The 26,373-nt window shown below is 45.7% G+C and overlaps 1 protein-coding gene across 1 annotated transcript in view; it reads left to right on the forward strand.

Moving 5' to 3' along the window:
- RXFP1 (relaxin family peptide receptor 1) overlaps positions 1-26,373 on the forward strand; it is a 1,416,786-nt gene that overhangs the window by 1,073,885 nt on the left and 316,528 nt on the right. Inside the window, exon 6 of the mRNA XM_069243319.1 lies at positions 11,752-11,823. Coding sequence (XP_069099420.1) covers positions 11,752-11,823 — 72 coding nt within the window. The remainder of the gene's footprint in view (positions 1-11,751; positions 11,824-26,373) is intronic.

Consider the following 26,373-nt stretch of genomic DNA (forward strand, 5'->3'; position numbering starts at 1 on the left):
TAGTAATAAACCTACCCTATGCCACATGATTTATCACTCAAATATCAGTCTTATATTTTGGAAATTCAACCATCAGTTCAGAAAATACAGATTTTAGTTTCAAATAGACATTTTTCAATTTTGGTATTCATATATTAATTCAATCAAGCAAAAGCTTCTAGTTCAATAGGCTAGACCGGACACAGGAGAGCTATTTCTAGGCAGCTGGAGATCTACCAGTAGCTCACAAGCTACTTGTCAGAGAAGCTGGAACTATATACCATCATAAAATGCGATATCAATCAAAGCAACTGAACCGATCACCACAATGGCTCTCACCCCCTAATCATGCCACTCCATATCAGCACTAAAGATACTGGTTATTCAGTTCTTTGTTCTTGTGGATTTTAATTCAGATTTAGTTCTGCATATCTCAAAGCGAGATGCACTTGAATATCAGTATTGGAGAAACCACTGAATGTGACAGTCCTAGTCTTACCTCAGTATGCTAGCAAGATAAGATTTTGAAAATGAAATAACACAGGCTAGTTGTAGAAGATTTGAAGGTAGAGACCTTACTCAATGACTATTCAAAATGTGCATAATTTGCTGATGTATACTTACATGACCTTTTGGAAAGTGATGTTAAATTATGCTTAATTATCAGAACTAAAAATCCATCATTTAGCTCTATATTTTACTATAAAATGCATCCTTATGACAATATTTGACACACCAGAGCATTTCACGCTAAAAACAAATAGCACAAAAAACACAATTGCCAAGAACAACAGCCGCTTGCATTCTGGTTGTTCACATTGTTCCTGCGATATATTTTTACTGCAACTTTATCAGCCAGTATCGTTAGCGGCTGGAGGGCTGCCCACACTTGCACCTGGAGGTGCTTATTACTGGCGCACGGGACCCGGTGCATGGAGGAGCATGAAACTTCATCGGCAGGTATCCTTAGTGGCAGGAGTGCCATCCGCAACCCGCACTCGTGCCTTGAGATGCTTATTACTAATGCGAGGGTCTGCTGCACAGGAATCATACGAGATGCACCTGGATGCATGCCCAGGCCAAGGTCGGGCCAAGAGCAGGCTGGTCTGTGCCTGCCTGCGCCTGGACGAGGCTGAGCTTGGCACTCTCTCTTGGCCCTGGGTGCTTGCTGTGATTGGACTGCCTAGTGGCTGATTTGTGTTTTAAGATATTTGTCTGCTTAAGAACAGTGATTTAATTTCCCTGCCACCTATTATTCCTGTTGGCTCTAGCCTTGAGATGGGTAAGCATAATGCTTGCGCTTGCCCACCAGCATCTGCCACAGCTACTATGTCGACCACTTTGGATGCTTTTTTTAAGCTGCGCAGTAAATGTTATTGATAAGGAGATTGCATTGGCAGAACTACATCTTTCTTCATCCTTGCTATCAGCTTTGGAGGATGCCCAATCGTAGGAGGCTGTCCTGGTGTGTGGTGGGTACCTATGGTGCTTACACCTTATACCAAGTCCAGGTACCCCTTATTAGTGTAGTGTAGTCAGTGTCTAGAAGCCAGGCTCTCTAGAGGGAGCTGTGGATAGCAGCCAAGGCTTATCTAGGAGACATGCAAAGCTCATGCAATACCACTGTAGTTACACTTAGTACTTACACACGTGAAAAAAACACTGTGTTACAAAAATAAAGGTACTTTATTTTGGTGACACAAATACCAAAAATACCATAGAGACTATACTCCCTTAGGAAGTAAATAATACACACATTATATACACTAGTATGCAGAAATAGGCATAAAACCAGTTAGAAAACAGTGCAAATAGTGAAAATCACAATAGTTAGAAATTGGCCTGGGGGAGCACAAACCATATACTAAGAAAGTGGAGTGTGAAAGTTGGTCCCCCACCTAGGCAAGTGTAGTGTGTAGAGGGGAGCTGAGAGTACTAGGAACACCCAAAGGTAAGTACCACAACCCACCCCAGCGACCAGGAAAACAGGAGTAAATCATAGTACGTTTCCAAGAACAACACAGAGAAGAAAAGAAGAAGAATGCAAAACCCAGAAGAGACTGAAAGGCACCAACAGTGGATTCCTGGACAAGAAGGCCTGTGGAAGAAGAGGACCAAGTCCAAGAAGCACAGAAGAGTCCAGGAAGGGCAGGAGCCCCTACCCACCAGTATGAAGGTGCAAAAGGTGAACCATTGGTGAAGAAGAGTCAACACTGCACCCAAGAAGACAAAATCAGGTTCCTGGAAGATGCAGGCGATGTCCCACGGGTTTGCATCATCGGAGTCTGCCAAGAAGCCTTGGCACACGCAAAGCTTGAGGTTATCGGAAAACGGCGCTGCCGGGGACCAGGAAGGAACAGGTGGACTCTACCCAGAAGGGGGAGTCAGAGGGGGCCCTCAGCGACATAGAGAGCCCACAGAAGACCAGGCATGGGCCTATTATCTTGGAATGATGCAGGTTTACGCTCCAAGTTGGAATCCCCAGATTGGTTGAAACTTGTGGAGTGATACCATACTAATTGTTGTCAAGAGACCTGGGTGGGGGATGTCCCCCATGTAAATGGGTTTGTCTCTCTCCATGTCCTGGCAATTCGATCTACCTCAGGGAGGGCAAAGGGGGGATTGGCAACCTTTGTATCTGTCTGTATCTGGATTTTAATGTTTCTGTAAAAGCTGCCTCTGCATATTTTTGGGAGATATTGGTCACATTACACAAGCCTTTTGATATGGTTCTTGTGAATTTTTACCACAACATTTTTTTGCATGCATAGACAAGTGTTGTGGATGATCTAGAGGCTTCTCTGCAAAATATTTTGAGTGGCCATGGCAAGGAAGTGGTAATGGTTGGGTAGGGGGTTTTAATATAGAGTTATGTGCTTTCCGGGACACCTACATTTGAGGTATCTGTGATGAGCTTAATCATAATCTTGTCCATTCTAAACATACATCATATAGTGATTCGTTGAATAGAGTGATGTATCTGTATAACTTGATGTTATTGTGGGATCACTCGCAGACAAATTTGCTAAAACCCCCCACTTTCATGGGACCCAAATCCAATTCTTTTATTGATCGTATTTTAGTGTCTAGGTCTCTTTTATCAGCAGTTAGTTCTTGTGAAGTTAAGGTTTCATGTCTGAGTGATCACAACCCACTTACCTTGGAACTTAAGCTTCCTGTAATTAGGGAGACATCTAGAACTTATTGCCAGATGGATTAAAGTTCCAATAAAGGTGTTAGTATTAAATGGAAGAGGATAGATAATGATGCCTTTTACAGAGACCTGTTTCGGCATAATTATTTAGCTGTTGAAACTGTCCTACATGAATATAGTAGCCCTTCTGAAGTAATAGCAACTTATACAAGGTTAAATATTTACATGGCTGATAAGCTGACCAAAGCGGTTCAGAAGGGAGCAGCCAGTCCAAGGTGGTTTAACAACTTTTGTTCTAAAGCCCATAGGCTCTTGAAACTCACCTTAAAAAAGTGCCCACAGATTATGTCGGACATTGCTCAGTCAGGGAAGTTTTATATAGAGGCTACCCGTAAGCAGAAGGCAGAGAAAAGGGCCAAAGTTCAGAAAGACCTTAGATCAACAAGTGAGAAGAAAGACTTCTGAGGCTTTTGGAAGGTGGTGATCTCATATAATCCCCTGGCAAAGGCTGCCCCTAAAACGATTGTTATTAGTAGCAAAGATTGGGTGGCTCACTTTTCTAAAATATTTGGCCCCAAGGAGAAGTCTCTCGCCGCGGGTTCTGATAAGACGATCCCCTGTGATTTAGGTGCTAGGTTCTTGTCAGGCACTTTGCTATGCAATTACAGTCCAAGAAGTCATCTCAGCCATTAAGAATAGTCCTTCGGGGAGGGCCCCTGGACCCGATAGAGTCCATGTGGATGATGATGATGGCTGGAGTTTTAGGCTCCCTTATTAACAAGTGTACTAAGAAGCACAATATTAGGTCCCATAGGTCCCATATTTAAAGCCTGGCAGGAGACCATTATTGTCCCTAAATTTAAAAAGGGAGACAAGAGCTCTCCCTATTGCTACCCTCCTATTTCTCTTTTGGATAGCACAGTCAAGATATTTGGTAGAGTTATACTATCCAAACTGGAAACTTGGGCAATAGAGTCGCAGGGGCTTTCTGAATTACAGTTTGGCTTTCGGTCTGGTCTGGGACCGTGGAACAATCATTAAATTCTCCTTTATTATTCAAAAGTACCCTAAGGCCAAGAAAAGTTTTGTCCATCTTGATTTTATGGCCCTTACCTGTGATTTTGACATGGTTGACTGTGCAAAGCAATAGGCTATCATGTTGAATTTGAGGGATCAATAGAGCTATTGTCTCCCTTCTTAGTAGGCTTCATGAAACTACAGCCAGAGTCCGTTATAGCAAGGATGGGGATCTTACAGACAAGTTCCCATTCATTATGGGGGCTAGTCAGACTTGTGTCTTGTCCCATTTTTTATTTATTTATATTAATTCCTTGGGGGACCACTTTTCCAAGGAGGGGAAAGGTATGCTAAAATTGGCATGAAAGAAATCCCTGTTATGCTTTAGGGAGATGATGCTGTTCTCATAGCTCAAACAGCAAACACCCTGCAGCTTCTTTTAGATTATTTAAAAACTTTTATGTATTCTTTAGGCCTCAAGATGAAATTCTTTGTGATGAAATATGGCCCCAAGTCTGGGAAGTCTAAAAAGTTCTTGCTCAATGATGAGGAAATTCTGAAGTCTCCTCATTTTAGATCTTAATTGGAAGTTTTTACTGAAAGTGAGAGTGATGCAATTTCAGTGCTCTATTAAAGCTATTTTTAGATTTTCTAAGTGGCTGGGTCACAAACCAATGAGAGAAATTATCTGTGTAAATGTGTTCTGGTGGCTGCTTTCGGGGTGGGGAGTTGGGCCTACGTGAACAGCAATGTTCTTCAGATACTTGAAAATAAGTTTCTGAGGAGACTGTTGGCAGTTCCTCAGTCCACTCCCACCACTTTCTGTCATGAAGAGATTGGGCTTTCTTACCGGGGAGATTACATTGGGCCCCAGCCCCTGATGTTGTGGCACAGGATCTGGACTAATCCTCGAGGTGCAGCTGTGTCGAATTATAATCAGGGATTGTATGTCTCTTGATAGGAATCAATATATTCCCTGGTTAAAATATATTATTGACTAGTTTTGAAAGATTGGATACTCCTACCTTTTATTCTGATCCTGACAGTTTAGTTTCTATCTTGTCTAGTCGGATCAAAGAACTCTTTAACCAATGCAATGGTGGTGGTCGTCCAGTCCCAATAAGTGAAGCAATTGTCAGCCACCCCCATGACCTCTCATCGCACCCAGCACTTTATTTACAGATTATTCTTAATGAAAGACATCAGTTTTAACTGACATGGTTTAGACTTCAAACAATTCATTTCCTAGTGGCTTTTCCTCAAAAAGACTCCTGGTTTTCTTCCTTTCCTTATTGTCACTGTCAGCTTCCAGTAGCACAAAGTACAATGCACTTTGTACTGTTCTGTTCTTTTTATGCGTCCCAAAGAGGGCAATTTTTGTATCAAGTTCTTTGCGCCTTAGGCACTAAGGGCCTGATTCTAATGTTGGCGGGCGGCGGGAGCCGCCCGCCAAGCTACCACTGATGAATGACCGCACCGCGGTCAAAAGACCGCGGCGGCCATTTAGACATTTCCTCTGGGCCGGCGGGCGCTCTCTAAAAGAGCGCCCGACGGCCCAGAGGAAATGCCCCTGCAACGAGGACGCCGGCTCAGAATTGAGCCGGCGTAGTTGCAGGGGTGCGACGGGTGCAGTTTGCACCCGTCGCGTATTTCAGTGTCTGCTTAGCAGACACTGAAATACTTTGCGGGGCCCTCTTACGGGGGCCCCTGCCGTGCCCATGCCATTGGCATGGGCACGGCAGGGGCCCCCAGGGGCCCCGCGGCACCCCCTACCGCCATCCTGTTCCTGGCGGGCGAACCGCCAGGAACAGGATGGCGGTAGGGGGTTTCAGAATCCCCCATGGCGGCGCAGCCAGCGGTAAACCGGCGGGAGACCGCCGGTTTGCCTCTTCTGACCGCGGCCGAAGCGCCGCGGTCAGAATGCCCTGCGGGGCACCGCCGGCCTGTCGGTGGTGCTCCCGCCGACCCTGGCCCCGGCGGTCTTAGACCGCCGGGGTCAGAATGACCCCCTAAGTCACATGCTGCTGCTTTTGCCTTTTACTTACAGCTGGGTTATCAACAGTTTATCCATGTTGTCTTAAATTTAGATATTAAGACTTGTTTTAAATTTTAGGGCTCCTTGCACAATACACTTTATATGTAGTGAATATTTTGTTGTTCTGATTGTATGTGCCTGGTGGCTTTATTATATTGTATTTTATTCCATCATATTTTAACATACAGTTTTATGTATTTTGTATTTATATGACTTTTGTGGCGTAAAACTGCTAAAAAAAGTATTTTGATGATGATGAGTCATTTCATAATTTCATGAATTTCTTGTAACAAGCGTAATGCAAATTTTAAAATCACATGATTATGACTAGGTAATAAATATTTTCCCCGGGCCTAATCTAAGTTTCTATGTCACAAATGATAGGAGGCCGTTTAATCATGCAAACAAGCATTTGGATGGTGGAATTGTTTAGGGTTGAAGCAAAGCTAAATGTGGTCAGAGGAAGAGTATTGAAATGTGTGAGAAAACAGGGCTGACTGCAGAGGCCCCCTAACTTTTTGCCCCCATGCTTCACTTTTTCACGGTGTTTTCCTAAGTCTGATGGTGCCCTCGGTACTGCTAACCAGTCTCAGGGCCTGTGCTCTGTGTAAAATCAGTATGCAAATTAGGTTAGTTATAATTGGCAATATTAACCTACCTATAAGTGCCTAGTATATGGTAGGGTATGTAGGTTTAGGGACCCCGCATAGGTTGTGCACCCATAGGTGCACTGCTGAGGTGCCCATTGCCATTTTAAAGGCAGGCCTGCCTTGCTGGATGCTTTTAAGTTAAAGTTACATGCAAATTAAAAATACTTCCAAAGTCTTAAACTACCTTATAATGCCTATGTGCCCCTAGGGCCGGGTGGCATGTAACTATAAGCAGGAACCTTATAAAATAGTTTTATAAGCCCAGGTGAGGTAAAACAGCCAAATTTGTTTTTCCCTCATTGTAGTGAATGGCCTGCATAGGCTAGAATGGGGAGACTTTATTTTAATTGGTTAAGTGTCAGATATCTTAGGTTTGGTATCAAATTAATTGTTATAATAAATCCCACAACTTACAATTGTTGGATTTAATATAACTTTTGCAGGTAAAGAGTTTTAAACTTTACCTAAAAAGTTGCCAACTTTAGCCCTGTAAACTGGGCTCAGCACAATGGAATGTGCCTGGGGAAGGAGTACTTGCCTCAGCAGATGGAAAAGCAGGAAGGGGAAGGCTGCCAAACATGTCTTCAAAGGCAGGGAAGGACATTTGGAGTAGCCCAGCACCTCCCTCACATCCTGCAAACCCAGACAATTAGGTGATCCCCTGATTAGATTAGGAGAGGGCATGAAAAGGGTGTGTTTAAGATTTTTCACCACACTACTGGGTGGGCTCAGCCAGATGTAACCTCCAAAAATCACTATCAACCATGATGGATTCGTGAGGAATGTTGCTCCCTGGGATTGATTTTTGCCACACTTCCCAGGAAGTGGTTATCACAGGGGGAAGGACCCTGCACCTGATTTGAGAACCAGGTCCCCCCCTGTTTTTCACCCAGGAGCAAGGATACAAACTGACAGACCTGCACCCACACCTCAGATCCCTACCAGACTTCAACAAGGAAGAACTACAGAAGAAGAAAGACTGCCCTGCTGCATCCCTGCCCTGCACCTGGGCACTGCACTCTGGAGGACTGCACCAGCTGCACACTTAGGCTCCACCACAAGAAGGACTTTGCCTGGCTTCAACTGGTTCAAGGAGGGACTCCCTGTTTGTTACAGGTGAACAAATTGCTAACCAGAGTCCCCTGCACCAACTCCTGAAGAAACTGACCAGCTGACCACTGTCCAGTGGCTGTTTTGGCGTTTGCACCAGGTGCATACTGGAAGTTGTAGTCTGCACCCTCAAGGAGCATCTCAAAGCTGCTGGAACCTTGGGGTGAGCTGTGGACCTCACAAGAACCTTAAAAGAACATCTGGAAAAAGATCCAGTAGTTTGGAAAACTTTTGGAAAAAAGCTCCATAAAGGGACCGACCCACTGCGGCAACTCTAGCCAGCTTGCCTCAACCGTGTCCCGGCCTGACTTGCAGGTTCGTCCCGGTGAAGAAAATCTCAGAAAAAGTGACTACGTCCAAACATAGAAAGCTGACCGGAACCTCCCAGGCAGTGTATCCAAAGAGAGCTCCAGGGATGTCGAATCAAGATTCAGGTTTGCCCCAGTCGAAGGATTTTCATCTAAAAAAAACGACTAAGTCTGAAGGAAAAATCTCCACTGAGGGCTCCCGCGATGCATATCCGAGGAAGAGTTCCAGGAGGTCGGATTGGACGCGCGACTTGGTCCCACTGACGAAAATCTCCAGAAAAATGACCATGTCCCATGGTAAACTTTTGACCGAGGCCTTCCGCGAGCTGTAGCCAAGCAGGGCTCCATTACGGTTGGCCTTAAACTTTGACTTTGCACCGGTCGAGGTGCGACCAGATGACCAGATTGGCGCTATTAGTTTCTAAGAGCTAAAAAGTGTTAATTCTTTAAAAATTCATGTCTCTGGTTTCCCTTATCCAATTTTAATAGTTTTGGTGTCATTTTAGAGATAAAAATGTAATCTATTGTTATAAATTGGTGTTGGATTTTTATTGTGTTTTGTGTTTACTTATTTACTGTTTTGTGATTTTTCAATGCTTTACACATATGTCTCCTAGGTTATGCCTTGCCGCTCGTTGCCAAGCTACCAAGGGTTGAGCTGGGTTTAATTTATTGAAACCTAACTGGACCTAAGTGGAGGTTAGTGGCCTAGTAAGTGGCCTATTGCTCGGTGTAGGTACTTACCTGCCCGTACCAATAACCCATTTTCCAACAAAAAGGCTAAGGAGATTCCTATTTGACAGCGATCATAAAATGATTGCTTAATCATCAGCTGTCAGAAAGGAGACTCACCAGAGACTATAATGTGGAGCATGTATTTGGAAATAAAGATGCCAGAGCTTCCATTTAGTCTTGATCTCTATTTCAAGACCTTGACACACCCCTCAAAGTGATTCATAGGAAGAAGATGAGAAATTAAATTCTCACATGGCCACTTCTTATGTTGAGTAGATTGAATCTGAACTCAATCACAAAAACAGGGGAGTAGCCTATGCATTTTCTTTTCCTTTTCGTTCCCCATCTGTGTTTTTCCCTTCTCTTCACTTTACTCCTCTTTTACTGTACATTTTAATTCGCTCTTAAATATTGTCATAGGGTATTCAACCAAAGATGTCTACGTGAACACTTCAAGTCATTAGCTGCTAACTTAGAAGTACACTTTCTACCTTTCATCCATTCTTATATGCATGTTACTTTCAATGCATTGTTTGCATTTCATTTTCTGATTGTTTCTATTAGCATTCTACAAGGGTGTCACCAATGTGTGACTCTGGTTGGCCATGTCATCTTTAGTGTGGTGTGATCAGTGGTGTCACCAAGATAGGGCCAATGGGGCCCACGACCTAGCTGCAATTCTCTTGGCACTTTCTTGTGCCCCACCACTATGTCTAATAGGCAGGCTAAAGAACACTTTAAAAGACATTAAAGAAAGCAGTAATTGAGCTGTTTGGGTAAGCTTGTAGAAAAATAGAGGGCTAAAGGGGAAGAAACAAAAATAAAAGCAGAGATGTAAAGAAAATGTAGATGTGATAGCTATAAAAAAGAAAACGAGGAGAATAACCTGAAAGAGGAAGAATAGAAAAAAGAAACAAAAAGTGAAAGAGAAAGGAATAAGAGAGGTTGAAAAGGAGAATGAAGAAGTGGGAAGAAAGGGAATAGCGATAGTACCTTTCTAGTTATCAGTAGGTCAAATGTGCCATTGAAAGGATTTTTTGTTTTCTTACTAACTTGGGTGTATTCAATGAATCCTCATGAAGCTTCCCAAAAAAATGTCATCTGATTTGGGTTCAGCTTGGCAAGTTTCATCCACTAAGTGAGGGAGGGGAAGCAAAAAAGTGGGGGACAAAATAGGGACATTTCCCCTTTTAACTTCCAAAAGATTATGTGCTCTCTAGTTCAGAAAAAAGACCTGAACAGAATTGCACCAAACTTGACATGAATGTAGAACTTTTAATGGAAGTAGTGCCTTTGCTTGGCATGGTGTACATCTGTTTAATTGTTTCCAAGAAATTAGTTTTGGAAAAGTATCTCTGAAGTGCTTGAAATTCATGCGAGTTGTCAGTGAATTTAGATATATCGAACTGATAATTTGCAGACCATCCACAGACCCAAAATTAAAAAAAAATACTCTGCTTTGATTGGACAAGGGAGATTTTCACCTTTAATCCATTTCGAGCTGGCAAACAAAATTCCGGGTCAACGATCCAGGAGAAATCTGATTGACTGGACACACCTTGGAGAAAATTGTTCCAGTCATCAATATCATTTGCGGGGACTTAGGGCCTGATTACAACCTTGGCGGATGGGATACTCTGTCACAAACGTAACAGATATCCTGTCCGCCGTATTACAAGTTCCATTATATTCTATGGAACTTGTAAAACGTCGGGCAGCATATCCGTCATGTTTGCGACTGAGAATCCCATCTGCCAACGTCGTAATCAGGCCCTTAGTCTTGAAGGATCCTTAGGAGGCAGGTGGAGCACCCCTGAACCCCTTACTCATAGGAGGGACCAAGGGGACCCCCCAAGTTTGAAATAAAAAAGAATTCCAATTTTGCTGTGATAGGTGAGGGAACCAAAGGTAGGTTTTTCGGCCCCTAACTCAGCCCTTAGATGTTCTCAAGCACTAGACAAGGATCTGTGAACCCATGGAGAGTGGCCTTGGACGCTTGTTGGACCTCCCACAGTGTTTGCTGACCTGGTGCTGGGTTTTTGAACTCTGTGGCATGTCCAATATAGATCCCTGGGTTTACAAGCACTTGCAAACCCCACAAAAGTGTCCACAAACCCTTAGAAAAATGTAAAAGAAAAAAACTTGGCCAGTTATGTGCAGCAGGGGTTGGCCACCTATGGAGGGGCGGGCACAGGTCCTGCAGCCAACCACTGTTGCGCATGGCCAAAGGGGCAGAAGGGAGTGACCGTCCATGGTGTCTTGGGTTCAGGAAACTGTTGGGTATGGTATATAAAAAAAACAGAATTTCACTGAAAAAGGAAAAAGTGAAGTTATGGTTAGCTTTGATTACAACACCGTAAGTTAAGTGCAATTATGTCTAAGAAAAAAAATATGCTGACATCTGAACTTTATGTTGAGGACCACAGTCCATAACTCACACAAAAGCCATGCAGGTCATAACTTTACACTACATACAATAGACACAAATCCCACTTGTTTGCAGACCCTCTTTCGTGTTTATCTTTTATTAACAGAATGGCCAGGTTTGGCTGTGGTCTTTCTGTGACCTTCAAATCATTTTAGGGTCAACACTGGGTGTTATTGTAACATAAAATAATATAAATATCTGCTTCCCCAGGCAATGGGCGTTTTGCTTGAGATTCGTAATTTAGAACCCAGAATTATAAAGTTAAATGCAACCACGTATTTATTTTATAGAATGAACTTCTTTATTTGACTTGTTGATGATTTTTCTTTTTTCAGATACCTGCAAAACAATGTGATCCGGACAGTTTCTGTGCACGCCTTCACGGGATTGTACAACCTGACCAAGCTGTAAGTAAACTCTCTACATCCACCCCTTAAAAGATAGCAAATGGGCGCTGCAGCAGAGGCTCACTCTATTTGTCAGGAAATATTAGTTTCCTGAATGTTTCTCAGCCTTACTTGGGTTCGTTCGAGCAAACAAATAGAGGATGGCATCAAGCACTGTAACCATCATGTAGTGGCGTAACGCAAAACGATCACCCCCCTCAACGCCCCCACCCCACCCTGGGCGTCCATGCAAAATGTGACGAGCGGCCCCTCGGTCTCCTGTATCTCACAGATATTCACTATCCTTGGGCTGAATGGGCCTACTTAAAGGACTAAAGAGCTGCAGGGGCCTATGTTACGCCCCTGGGATCATATCAAGGGGGGATTACCTCTGTGATCTGACGTATCTATCTGTTTACATGTATGGGGATGGGTGTAGTTACTTCAATGAAAAGCGATCAGTGTTTTACTGCTAAAATTAAGATTGGAAAATGGAATTAAAAATGCACGGGGTGCATGTACAACGTGCACTGGGACATTCTCCAAGGCACGCATCTGTGATAAGTTCTGTCCTGGTGCTCCCACACAGTGTTGCTCGATTGTTTCACTAGGGTTAGACTTGGACAGAAAATATGCCCAGAGACAAACATAAAAGTGGCCCCGATTAGTCAATTAGATAGCTTAAAAAAAAACGTGTCTCGTGCTTGCAAATGAGGCAGCTGTGAACTTGTAAAGGACACGCTATATAAGTATTTTGGAAGGTACTTGAAGAACACGTGAATTTCAACTTGCTGCATGCATTGTTTGTTCAAATGTAAGAGAAATCTATATAAGACCCCCGAGACCAAAAACAGGCCCACAAACAGCCAAAAACCGACTTACACACAGACGAGCTCTTCAGACGCTGCCTCATGGCGCATAGACTGTGCTGAACCCACCATTCTTAAAAACTGCGGAAAACAAGTTGATTTCAGCATCGACCGGACAAAAAATAAATCACTCAATTTATAGTGTTCAAATTTTGTTCCACTGTCAAATCCCTGGCAGACCCACACACTGACAGTACTCTCTTGCCTGGTCCCTGACTCCCTCTCTCGCTCCTGGCCCTCCACAGCCGTCTTTCAAGGACTTATTTACATAACAACAGAAAAAATGAACTAGAACTGTATTTCCCAAACCTAAGAGAACTCCACTGTATCCCCCTCACAGACCACATCAAATTCAAGAGACACTTCCTAAAATTCAAGAATATCAAACATCAGATTGCCTTTAAGAAAAACTCTCAACATCTCTGTCTTCCTCCCCACCTAATGGAACTCTGCACTGGCAAGAATGAAGGTCCTGAAAGCTCACAAACAGAGGACATTCAAGAGCTCTATGTCCACCCAGTCTGGCTCTGATGTGATATCACCTAAACCTTAGACTTTCTGCATTACTGCAACAATCCAGGACGGAAAGTCTAGACCCACCTATTTAAGCAATGCAATATAATTCTAATCTTGCTGTCTGACCTTTCTACTTGACTTCCCACCTCTGCCCCCCCAAAAACACCTTTCTTCGTCTTCATATCATTCTTATATTTGCTTTACAAACCAGTGCCCTCATTACGAGTATGGCGGTCAGTGGACCGCCGTGGTGAAGGTGGCAATCAGACCATCTCCGGCCCAGCGGTGAAGACCTCCATATTACGAGTTGGGGTAAGGCAACTGCAGAACAAAGCCAGGTTTCCATTTGAACCACCAGTGTGGACAGACCACTGCAGCTGGCGGCACGGCGGTTAGGCAGTTTCCCAAGTCTGTATTAGGAGGCTGCAAACCGCCAGGATCTCCGGGGCGGTCTCACCTCCATGAAAAGCATGGCGGAAACGAACATAAAAGGGAACACTCACCTTCAGGAACACAGGCAAGTCTGTAGGCACCAGGGCACGCGAATTGCAACTCTTCCCAAAGCTCCTGCTGGCCATCGACTTCCCGGACCAGCAATGCTGACTAAGACACCAACCGTAAGCACACCAGCCTAGCACACACTGTAGGGAAGGACATTAGTACACCCACAAAACACACTCACATGGCACGGCAAACCACCCCCACACACATGCAAAATTGCACAATTACGACACATATATGTGGAAGGAAAGCCAGGACAAGGTTGTCTTCATCGACACCAACGGTGGTGCATATATAATAAATAACTTAAAGCCAATAAAACTATGTACAATGATCCTCAAGAGCCAGTCCAAACTTGCCCATTGTGCCCCAACAACACAGGGCAGAGTATGAGGCTCTAACTTGACTCCTGACTTCAAAGTGCTGACCTCCCCTTTGCAGGGGCATCAATGGGGCATGTAGGTACTTCCGGGGTGGGGGGTTTGGGCTTGGAGTTGGGGTTCTTCAGGCTGGGCTTGGGGGGGGTGGGCTGGGTCTGGGGGGGTCCTTAGGCTTGCCAGGAGGGCAGTGGTTTGCGTCTGGCCCTGAAAGTGGAGGGAGCGGGCTTGGCCTTGGCTGTGGTAGGGGTAACTGTGGACTTGCTGGGGGGTGGACGTTTTAGGCGGGAGAGGAATGGTGACGACCAGTGGAGGCCTGGGCGGTGCAAGGTAGGAGTCTGAGAAGGGTAGCAGGGTGAATGGGGGGAACAGGGACTAGGACAGTGGTGGGGAACAGGGAAAACTCGATCAGGAAATGTTTCTTAGGGCACAAGGTAGGTCGAGAGGGTATGGTTGAGAGGTGTGTACGTGGAGGTGACTTGGGTGAAGATGCCTGGGTGTGTGCCATGTGTGTGCTGGGTGAGTGTTGGGTGGGTGAGTGTGGGCACTTAGGTGTACTAGGAGGAGGGGTGGAGGAGATGCAGGGAGATGGCAAGGGGATGTGTGAGATAATGTCCGGGTGGCGTCTGCAGGTAGGGTGGATGTGCTGCATGTGGGGGTGTTCATTGCTGTGGTGCGTGCGCATGTGGTGTATTGGGTGCATGAATGGGGCTCTGATATTGTGGTGATGGTGCAAGTGAGGACATATGTGGCAGGATCTGGGGAGGGCGGTGCTGGTAAGGGGGATGGTGGACAGGGACAGTGCTGGAATGGTCCCAGAAGGCTCCTCCAGGGAGCGTCCATCGGAGGAGGAATCTGAAGATGGTGTCGTCGATCCTGTCTCCCCTATGGCACTCCCTTCGCCCTCCGTCCCATTGGTCCCCTTGGCTCAGCTGGTATCAGCTTCCTGGGTCCCGTGGGCCTCAGCATCCCCAGTCGCTGGTGCCCCTTCTCCTTCACCAGATGATGCTGATGCATACAAAGACAGAGGAGGAGAGAGAGGGAGGGTGGATGAGAGAGAGAGAGAGACAGCACAACAGTCACACAGAGTAACTACAACATCTTTTGATGCCATGCCATGACACGCCATGTCCTCACCTACACATGCTACAACAATGGAACACCATGGGGGTCACCACAGCAATGCTCATCTACACCGCTGAAGCTGATACAGAGGCAATTGTGTACATGATGAGAGGCCGACCCACCACACCTTCCTGCAACCGGCACTCTTCACATGCCCATAGAGACACACTACTTCTGGACTACAGAACCAACAGAATTCTGCATGGCTAGTTGGCATGCCGACTAGGCCATTGTCAAATAGCACAGTGACATCTTGGCCCACCCTACCTCACTACACATACAGTACCTGGCAGCAGATTGAGGACTCAACAGTCATTCCTGGCACATTGGTTGGCATCAACTGATTACAGTGGCCTGACATCACAGATGCTATGATCCTGGTGGCATGTGCTGCCTAGCACATTTTGGTAGTAGGTGACAACACAGAAACTACATTGGAGCTAGCTGCGCCTCTGTTCACAGACTGCATGGCCACACATCCATGATGCGAATCCTGCCCGGCTGGTTAATACCCGTAGTGGGCATGAATCCACCTAGTACCTACATCACAGCTTCACAATAGTGCACACCCAGAGCTACAATGGCAACACACATCGTAAGTGACAGTGTGTACTCACCCCTTCGTGGCTGCTGTGCTGCCCTCAAGAGCCCATCCACCTCAGGGTAGGCCACTGCCAAAATGTGGGCCACTGGGGGGGGTCAGGGTCCGACAGGCACCCCTCCCACGTTGGAAGGACGTCCCCAGTTAGGCCTCCACGGTCTTCCAGGTCCAGCATCTCAGGTCCTGACACCTTTTTCTACAGTGGGTTCTCCGCCGAGCATGGACCCCCAGGGTCGGCACTTGTTTGGCAATGGCACGCCATATCCCCTTCTTCTGATGGGTGCTGACCTGCATGGGTGACACAGACAGAAGGACACATTTATGTAGAGTGGCATCACAGGGACAGCAGTGGACAGCACACATCTCACAACCACACACATATGTCATCAATCCACATAGGCTCAGACTCCTCACCCATGTCTATTCTCCAGTCACACTCACTCTCCCAAGGCCCCCATACACACCACTCAAAAACAGGACAGTCAGATTGGACTCACCTGCTACTCTAGTGCCCCATACAACTGTCCATTCAAGGGTAGGACCCCCGCCACAAACTTCTCCAATTCCTCCTGGGTGAAGGCTGGGGCCGTGGTATCTTGGCGACCAGAGTTAGAATACAGCAGCACACACAGGGGAGGTCTTCTGTGCACGACTGTCAGGAGTCAAGTGAGCATGAGTAAATGAAATGGCAGTCACGGCTGCCATGGACATCACCGTCAACACCTGCAGCCATCGCCATTGGCTACTGTCTCCCATAGGCAACCATGTTAACTAATGAGAAGTTGCATGGCGGTTTAGTCCCCCTATTGCCATAACGTGTTACCCCGGCGGCATGAGCACACTTCAATCTGTCCAGTGCATGCAGGACAGGTGGCTTCCATTTTGCATGTGTGATGTGTATTCAGGGTGCACTTAAGGTGTGTTATGGGTGACATATGTTGCCCTGTGCATAGCTGATAATCGTCAACACAGTTAATGCTGCATATCATGACTTCTACTCCCTCCCATTTGCAGGTACGGTGGAAGGTTGAGGATGAGGAATGCTCTGGTGTACCTAGTCCACCTTGCCACCCTGGAAGAGTGACATGTCATACAGACCTATCGTCTGAACTGTCAGACCATCATGGATCTGGTGACCCAGTTGGAGCCGGAACTATTGCCTGCCATTCGACATCTCAATACTATCCCTTCCACAGTACAGGTCTTGTCAGTCTTCCACTTCCTTGCCTCAGGGTCCCTCCAGAAGACAGTGGGTTTGGCAGCAGGGATTTCACAGTCCATGTTCAGCAACGTCCTGAAGGACGTCCTATGTGCCCTGCTACAACATATGGCCAGCTACATCAGGTTCCCACACTGTGTTGATTTGCCCACTGTGAAGGCTGCCTTCTACAATCTGGCACATGTCCCTCATGTGATAGGGGCCATAGATGGCACCCACATTGCCCTGGTGCCATCCAGGAGGAGTGAACAAGTGTATAGGAACCGTAAAAACTTCTATTCCACAATTGTGCAAGTAGTGTGTCTGGCTGACCAATATATCACACCAGGGACGCCCAGGTCCCCTGGGTCTGTGCATGACTCCAGCATTCTGCAGAACAGCTCTGTCCCACACATGATAGCACCACTACAGAGGGACCTGGCCTGCCTAATAGGTGTGTATCCTCAGATATATGTGCCCCACTGCTCTGAACACTCTTCACAACCTGTACTACACCCTCCTGGTCCTGACATGGCTCTTACCTCATTGCACAGAGGTGACTCTGGCTATCCCAACCTTTCCTAGCTACTGACACCCATGAGGCATCCGACTACAGCTGCAGAAAACAGGTACAATGAGGCCCATGGTAGTACAAGACGGGTGATTGAGCAGACCATCGGCCTGCTAAAGGCCAGATTCCGGTGTCTGCACAGCTCCGGAGGTGCCCTACTCTGCACACCACAGAAAGTATGCAAGATCATTGTTGCTTGCTGCATGCTACACAGTCTGGCCCTGAGACATCACATCCCATTGCTGGATGCAGAGGAGGTGGCAGTTGTACCAGTGGCTGATGAAGGGGACATGGGGAGTGATGATGAGGAAGATGATGAGGATGTAGCTGACTCTAGAGCAGAGCTGATACGACAATACGTCCACTGAGATACAGGTATGTGTCATATGTATGGTAAATGTCCAGTTCCACTGTCTGACTTGTGCCATGTTACCACCTGCTGTCTGTGTTAACTGGAGATATTGGAGATCTGACTCTGGGTGGGTTGGTGGGGTTACATATGGCCATGAGTTTGGTGGTTCATGTGCACAGGTCAGTGCTATTCTCATCCTGCTGTTGTGTTGCTGCACTTGTGACATCTATGTGCAGGACCATTGTTCCCTGAACTGTCAGGTCCAGTGCGATCTGTGTGTGTACACTTGGTGGTTTCGTCTGTATTTCATCCTGTACTGGGATTCGACATTAGGAGGCAGTGCAACATTACTTTTCTTAGCAGTATGAACTGCCTAACGTGTGGCTCCGTTTGCTGTGAGGGTGGGACCATGTGGGAGGAATGTCTTGTGAATGTGGGTTTGTAATGGCCAAATGTTTGTGGACTTGACTTGCCATCTCTACCTTGGCTTCCTGTACTTACAGTGCATGTGTGTTGATTTGGCATGTGTGATGCCTATAGTGATTGATGTTCCTGTTCTACTTTCAGGACATTGTTGTGGTGCACTCTGGTCCCTGCCTCACCTGTTGCTTCCCTTGACCCATCTCTCCAGCCACTGCCTGCTCCCTTGTGATCCTTGCATCACATCTCTCCCCCTCTCCCCCTCTGTCACTCACACATACATTGCCAGGACAATGGGTTAACTGTTGCACATGTAATGGCTGTATCTTTTATGCTCATGACAATAAAGACGCAGGCAGTAATTGTGGTCAATGGTGTTTATTTAGGATGTACAAGTGCAAGGGATGATGAGTTGGGTCATGGCGGGTGGGCTCAACAGAGTACTTGGGTCAGCTCTGGGTAGCCGAGGTCCAGAATGGTGGCCAAGGGAGTATGGAGACATGACAGTGGACAGTCAACAGGGTGCCTCAGTGACACACAAGGGAGAATGTTCAGGAGTGGGACACTTCCTGGCGGTGGTCTTGGTCTTGGCATCAGTTAAGGCAGGTTGTCTGGTTGGACGTCCTTGCTTGCGTAGGGGCTCGTCGGCTACAGAGGTAGGGGTGCTGGTGTCCTGTGTGTCCTGTGGCAGGGCCTCCATTTCACTAGCTGCTGCTGACATGGAGGGCTCAGAAGTGATATGGCTAATGGAAGGGGCCTGCTGGTGCGAGATGGACTCACCCAGGATGGTGGTGAGTTCCTTCAGCACCCCTGCCATGGAGGCCATGGTGGTATTGTGAGTCTGCCACTGCTTCATAGCCTCCTGACGGTATTCACTCTGCAGCCTCTGGCTCCCCTTCACAGTGGCAAGGATCTGGACCTTAGTGTCCTGGGTTTGGGGGTATGCACCCAGGATTTGGGTGAGGGCCTCCTGGGCAGCCAGTTGTTGGGTCTGCCCCGCCCGTTGGGCCACTGATCCCCTCCCACTGCCACTAGCCCCCTGTGCCTGTGCCCTTGGCACAGTGTACACACTCCCAGTAGCACCAGGCCCTTCACTGTCTAGGGTGTGTGTCCCTGACTCTGGCCCCCGTATTGTAGGGCACATTTCTGATTGAGATGTCCCTGGCGCACAGGTTTGGGGAGGAGGGGCTGGATGAGGTGTTGTAGCCACATGGGGTGTGGAGTCCGATGTGTCCAGGGTGGGGCTGCTTAGAGTGCACTAACCAGTCACCCCAGATGGCCCAGGCAACTCTTCCCCATCCAGACATCCACTGGGGTCTTCCTTACAGGGACATCTGTCTGAGCCTGGCATCCTCTGCTGGGTGGCAGAGGCAGGGTTACCTGTGGATGGAGAGAGGGAGAGTTTGTATGTAGATGTGTAGTTGTTATTTTCATGGTGTGGTGCATGCAGTGGCTTCATTTGCTTCCCAGTGATGGCAGTGACAGCTGCAGCACTACAGGCATTGATTTGGTTATGGGGACTATGCCATGTTTTCTATGTGCCATGGTGGTTTGTGGAAGGTGGTTGGCATTGCTGTCATTGCCATGAGTTGGGAGACACTCATAGCAAACAATAGGTGTGGACTGTGATGTGGTTGTCCATGCAGGTGTCCTACTGTGAAGTGGTACAGTGAATGCATTGTGGTAGTTGTGGTTCTTCACATTGTGATCATTATCTGTGCATTGGGGGAGTGTGTGGGTATGATGGGAGAGTGTGGCATGCAGGGGAGGGCGTGGGGTGATTGGGGGTTTGCAGTATTGTTGGATGGGGTGGATAGGCAATTGGTGGGTGGTGGGTAGGCATGCTGATCAGGAGTGGTTGTTGCCTGGGGGGGTATAGTTGCCTTAGCAGTGTCGACCACTCTGTCAATTCCAGTAAGTCCCTCATGATGTCCAAGACCTTCTCCTCCCAGGATGTTAAGTCAAGGGGTGGAGGTGGGGGCCCACCGCCAGTTTTGTTCTGGGCGATCCTGTGCCTGCACACCATGGAACAGACTTTCCCCCTGAGGTCGCACCACCTCTTCCTGATATCCTCCCTTGTGCGTGGATAGGTGCCAACTGAATTGACCTTGTCGACGATCCTCTGCCATAACTGTTTTTCTGGCCAATGATGTTTGCTGGACCTGGACTCTCATCAGTTGTGGCTCAACTCTGCCGATCTTATCCACCATGACCTGCAACTCATTGTCAGTGAACCGTGGATGCTTCTGGTGTGACATGTTGGGGGGTGCTGTGCTGGTAGGGTGCAGTGCGGGGTGATTGGTGGTGTGGGGGTGTTTGGTTGTTGGTGCTCGTGGATTGTGGTGGTAGTGTGTGCAAAGTGTGCAATGTGCAGGGGTTTGTTATGTATGGGGTATGCTTCGTGGCTCGTGTCTCTCTGGCTATGGTAAACCCACAGGATTGTTGGTGTGGGGGGTGTTATATGGTGCCGTGAGCAGGTGTGTGTTGTGTGTCTATGTGTTTCAGGTGTGGAGTATTCGAACTGTACAATGGGGCGTTGGCTACTATTGGTGGTGCGTTCCTGTACCGCAGTGGTGCGGACCGCCGTTAGTTTACCGCTGTGCATGTACCGCTGTGCTAATAAATGACTCGTAATAGGGCGGTCCGAATAGGCTTGGCCTGGCGGGCCGGCTGTTAATCAGTCAGCATTTCACAGTTGGACGGCCTGGCGGTGTTGGTTTTGTGGCTATATTTGGGCGGTTTGTTATTTGTGACTCGTAATACGGTGGTCTCTGTACCGCCACCACTGGCGGTATGGTGATGGCATTTCACATGGCGGTCCACCAAAGTCGTAATGAGGGCCCAGGTTTTGAACCTCATCCAGCCTAACCTATTTCACTTTGCATGCTTACCAGTCTATCACATTGACCCACATTTTGCAGGTGCAAATTGCACAGCTGTAAATTTGTAATAGAGCAAGTTTCATAAATTAGTGGATGCTCAATTTGGGTCCATTGCACTGAAATTGATAATAACTCACAAATACCGTATATTGGACCACGTGTACAAAGCTTTTTTGCTGTTGCAAATGGGCCGATTCCCTGAAGCGGCCTATTTGCAAATGCAAAAAGGCTTTTTTAGATGTACAAGCCTTATTTTCATTTTTGTAACTTATTACCGAATCGCACATTGGGTTTGCGATTCGATATTAGGAAGGGCCATGTTTAGGACGTCCCCTCCCAACACCAAATCACAGTGGTAAGTTTGAATGTTTTGCAGCCAAAATGCGGTTGCAAAACATTCACTTTTTACCACCTACTGCAAGTAGTTAGTAACCCATTCGCACATGGGAAGGGGGTCCCCAAAGGACCCCGTCCCTTTTGTGAATGTTTGTAAAAATGTTTTTAAGAGCAGGCGGTGGTACCACGAACCACTGCCTATTCTTAGAAAATGAAAAGAAAACTTTTTTTTAAACGTATCCTGTTTCCTGCAAGGAAAACAGGCTGCATAAATAAAAATGGATTGCTTTATTTAAATGCAGTCACGGAGATGGTGGTCTGCTGAATCCAGCAGGCCACCATCCCTGTGATTTTAGCACTTCCCAATGGGTCGCAAACTGAGACCTACTTGATTAATGTTCATAAGGTAGGTCTATTTACTACCCACTGGGAATCGCAAAATGTGTCAAAGACACATTTGTACATTGATGTTTGAATTTATCAAATAACGAATCTCAAAAATGTGCTCTTTGGTAATCGCAAACAATTACCTTTGTACATGTAAACCATTATTTCCAATTTCTCCAGACGCAAATAGCAGATTTACTCTATTTACTCCTGCAAGTTGAGCAAAGTTTCCCAGATGCAAATCACAGGAGCAAACACCTGGAATTTCTACACTGAACACAATCATGTTTTGGGCGCAAATAGGAGTCTGCAGCTAAAGTGAGATTCGAGGCACAGTTGTGATTGCGAGCCTTATAAATGCTATGTAATCATATTCGTTAGCCAGTATGTTTCCTGCACCACAACTTTCTTACTAGTAGTGTATGTTTATACTTATATACATGATCCTTTATGCTCTGTAAACTCTTCTATTCTAGTTTGAGACTGCATCTGCACTATGTAATAATACAAAATAAAATAACAGGAGCATTTCTTTATCACAATGTTACTTCTTTTGCGTTCCTATATTGCAAGGACTTTGCCTAATGACCTGAGTATAACGATGTTGTGCATGATTGTGTATGCATGTATACAATTGTAAGTGAGCTATCTGCACCATCTCTTTAATCCTATGGGAACTCAGTGAGACAAGAAGTGCCTATAAATAAGGCAAGGATCTAGGTTGTGAGGAAAGCCATGGGCCTTGCTGGAAAATGTCCCTCTCTGAAGGGTCACCCAAATTTTTTGGCTTCCTTCCCCTCTTTTTCTGACCTTGTTTTTGTTGACTTTAGGAATCTGTGCCCTTTACCACTGCTAACCAGTGCTAAAGTGCCTATGATGTCTCCCCAAAATCATAGGCACTTTGGCTTAACCCCAATTGCATATCTAAGTTCCTTATATGTCCCTAGTAAAGTGCACTACATGTACCCAGGGCCTCTAAATTGAATATTACTAGTAGGCCAGCAGCACTTGTTGTGCCACCCACCTAAGTAGCCACCTACCATTGCTAAGGCCTGCTACTGCAAAACCTGTCTGTGCAGTTCACACTGCCACTTCAACCTGGCAAGATAAACCTCTTCCAAGCCTAAACCTCCCCTTTTTATACATATGCTACCCCTAAAGTAGGCCCCTTTTGGCCCGCAGGGCAAGGTGCAATGTATTTAAGAGGCAGGACATGCACGTGTACGTTTTACATGCCCTGATAGTGGAAAACCTCCCAAATTAGTTTTTCACTCCTGCAAGGCCTATCTCTCCCTGAGGATAACATTCGGACTACCTCACTACATCTTATCAGTGTAATTCACAATTTGGAAGAGATATGTTTGTCAAGTTTGATGTCTCAGGACTCATAATTTAAAATCACAACTTATTGTGAAGTGGGATTTTAAATTGTTGTCCTGAAAATGCCACTTTTAAAAAGTTGGCATTTTTTTACTTTAGCCATTTGGTGCCTGATGCCTGTTTCCAGTACACATCTGCCAGGAAGAAGGACTGTTGTGCTGCTATAAGGACTGTCACTCTGCTGGATTCTTGCTTTGCTAAGCTGACCTGATGTCTGCTGCCCTCTTGCCTGCGAGTGAGAAGGGCTGGACCTGCATCTCTACATCCCAAGGGCTTGCAGGCTTTTGCTTCCTGGTTTTTTGAAGTCTCAGGGACACAAAAGACTTACAGCTCACCGGCCACAGCTCCTGGACCCATCTTCAACCAATTACTGACCCCAAGAGCTGCCTCTCCAGTCCTGGACACCACAACTTCATCAATGGATGCTTTTCAGTTCAACTGTCATAAGTTAATCCATTTGGATGAATTCTGGTTGGTCACGCAATAGAGGTAACAGTCAACAAGGACACACAGGCTCCAGGTGGTACAACAAGGTTCAACCTCAAGGCGGGTGCAGTGAAAAGATATTATATGATGGCTGAACACAAAAGGGTCAGATAAGGGAAATTGTTTGTATCAGCAGATCAGATCTTATTCACGCAGACCTACATAAGTCACAAATTGAAAAAGCTGAAGATACTGTTTTGAGAGCTGTTAGTCTGGTTCAAAGCTGAATAAACCCATTTGTTCGGCCACTTGATCTCATTAGTCTCTCCACAGCAAAAAAGGCATCTCAAGACAGAGTATCCAACATAATGAAGGTGCATGAAATAGGTGAACAGTGCTATACAGACTTCAAACTTGAGCGACTTAAGAATATAGAAGTTTCACGACCCAATGAAAATGAACAAACTAAAAACCATCACTAACATGTCCAAGAAGATGGCAGTGAACAGCAACGGCAGGACAATCATCATGATAGCAGACAAAGCACTATTTGGTTGAAGCATAGTGACAGCACAGAATCAGAACCTTTAAATGGCGGATGTACTCTCTCATCCCAGAGGACCTTTACCATGGGCTTTAGCGACTCCAGAAGGTCTGTTGCAAAAGACAAAAAAAACTGTTTTAGCAAAATACTTGATTAAAAACATTACCCCTGCTGAGGAAATACCTGGAAATTCAGCCACACTGATTGATGGTATGGTTCTTGTTCAGAGAGTAAAAGGAGAGGAATCAAACTTTGGTGAGATAGCTATGTCTGTCTTGTGCATGGCTTTGTAGGAAGGAAATAGGACTCAAAGAAACAATGTTGTGTTTGATAAGTACAATGAGACGTCTATTAAGAATAGTGAAATGACAGAGGAGAAGAACTCGGGCACCAGTTACAGAGCATCTCACCTTCCCAGATTGTCAGACAGTGGAGGACATTCCTAAGCCCCATAAGGAATAAAACAACTCTCATCGCAATTCTTGTTAATGAATGGCAGAAACCAGAGCATTTTGTAAAACTTGAGAATAAAACACTGTTTGCAAACTGTGAAGATAAATGCCACAAAATCACATTTGAAGGGAGCCACAAAGTGCCAGATATCAACACTGCACATAAAGAAGCAGATGGTCATCTGTTGCTACATGCTGCACACGCTGCTAATGAGGGTTATGAGGCAGTACTGAGAAGCTCAGATGACACCGATGTGTTTATAATGCTTTTGGGATTCCATAACAGAAACATGGCTATGTTGTTTCTGAACTGTGATAATAAAATATGCATGCAAGTCCTTGACATTGGGAAAATAGCTTCAACTCTTGGTGAAAATGTTTCTCGAGCTATGATAGGTCTCCATACATTTACTGGATGTGACACAGTAAGTGCATTTGCAGGAAAAGGAAAAGGAAGTGCATTCAAAATCCTGTCTGCCAACAGACATACACAGGAAACATTTTTGCAGCTTGGAGACAAATAAGGTCTCTCTGAAGAACTAATGGACAAACTGGAGCAATTCTTGTGCTTGCTGTATGCCCCTCATTCTTCGGTTCATCATGCGAATGGCTTGAGATGTCACCTATTCTGCGCAAAGAAGTTTGAGATAGACAGTCATGAACCTCCACCTTGAAGGGACTGTCTGAAGAAACATGCAAAATGTGCAAATTATCAAACCACTATAAGTGAGATGTCTTTTGAATGATCCATAGTCACCTACTCCAGTTGGGAGAGTATGGAAGATGGAAAACCACAAGCGAGCAGAGCAACTGGCAGTGGACTGAATGGAGGGGTAGCCAGCACCTCAGGCTGTATTAGATCTACTAGCTTGCAACTGCATTAGGAACTGCAAACATCCAACATGTCCAATGTCTAAATAACCTCAAGGGCGCTGACGTGCAGACTTCCCACCTGTGAAAATCAAACAGAAGCAAAGAATGATGACACCCATTCAGAAGAAGATGATGACGAATGTGGATGATAAAATTGTGTTTATGTTCACACAAGACATACTACGTAAGATGTGGCAACTATTTTTTTAAATTGTAATTGAAAAATTATGCATATAATCTATATCAATATATAAGGAATATAATTAAGTTTTATTGTTATTATTTTATGAACTATATTGTGAATATTGCAATTAATAATCATAATTGTTTTTGAATTATATTGAATTTAATTAATTAATTTAATTAATCGGGTGGAATTATGTTTATTTTTCCACATATTAAGATGAATTTGTATGCTATTTGTCAAAAATATGAAAACTATCCTCTTTTTTAGCTATGGTTGCTAATCCAATAATATCAGGCAAAAGGCAAAGTGTGATAACTTGCTATCACATATTTTCCATCTATACACATCCATACCTTGCAAAACAAATGTTAGAATCCATCCCTCGAGTGGTACCAATGGCCTATTTAGGGTCCTGGCTCATGGCCTTTTACACATTGGCTCTTAAGTTAAGTCTGATTGCTCTGTGCCGAGCTACCAAAGGGTGAGTATAGGTTAACCTAGGGTGTGTTTGTGGCTTACCCTGACTAGGATTGTGGTTCTGCTTGGACAGGGTACAAACCTCTGTAAAACAGTA

This window comes from Pleurodeles waltl, chromosome 1_2 (genome assembly GCF_031143425.1).
Source record: "Pleurodeles waltl isolate 20211129_DDA chromosome 1_2, aPleWal1.hap1.20221129, whole genome shotgun sequence".
NCBI classification, from domain to species: Eukaryota; Metazoa; Chordata; class Amphibia; order Caudata; family Salamandridae; genus Pleurodeles; species Pleurodeles waltl.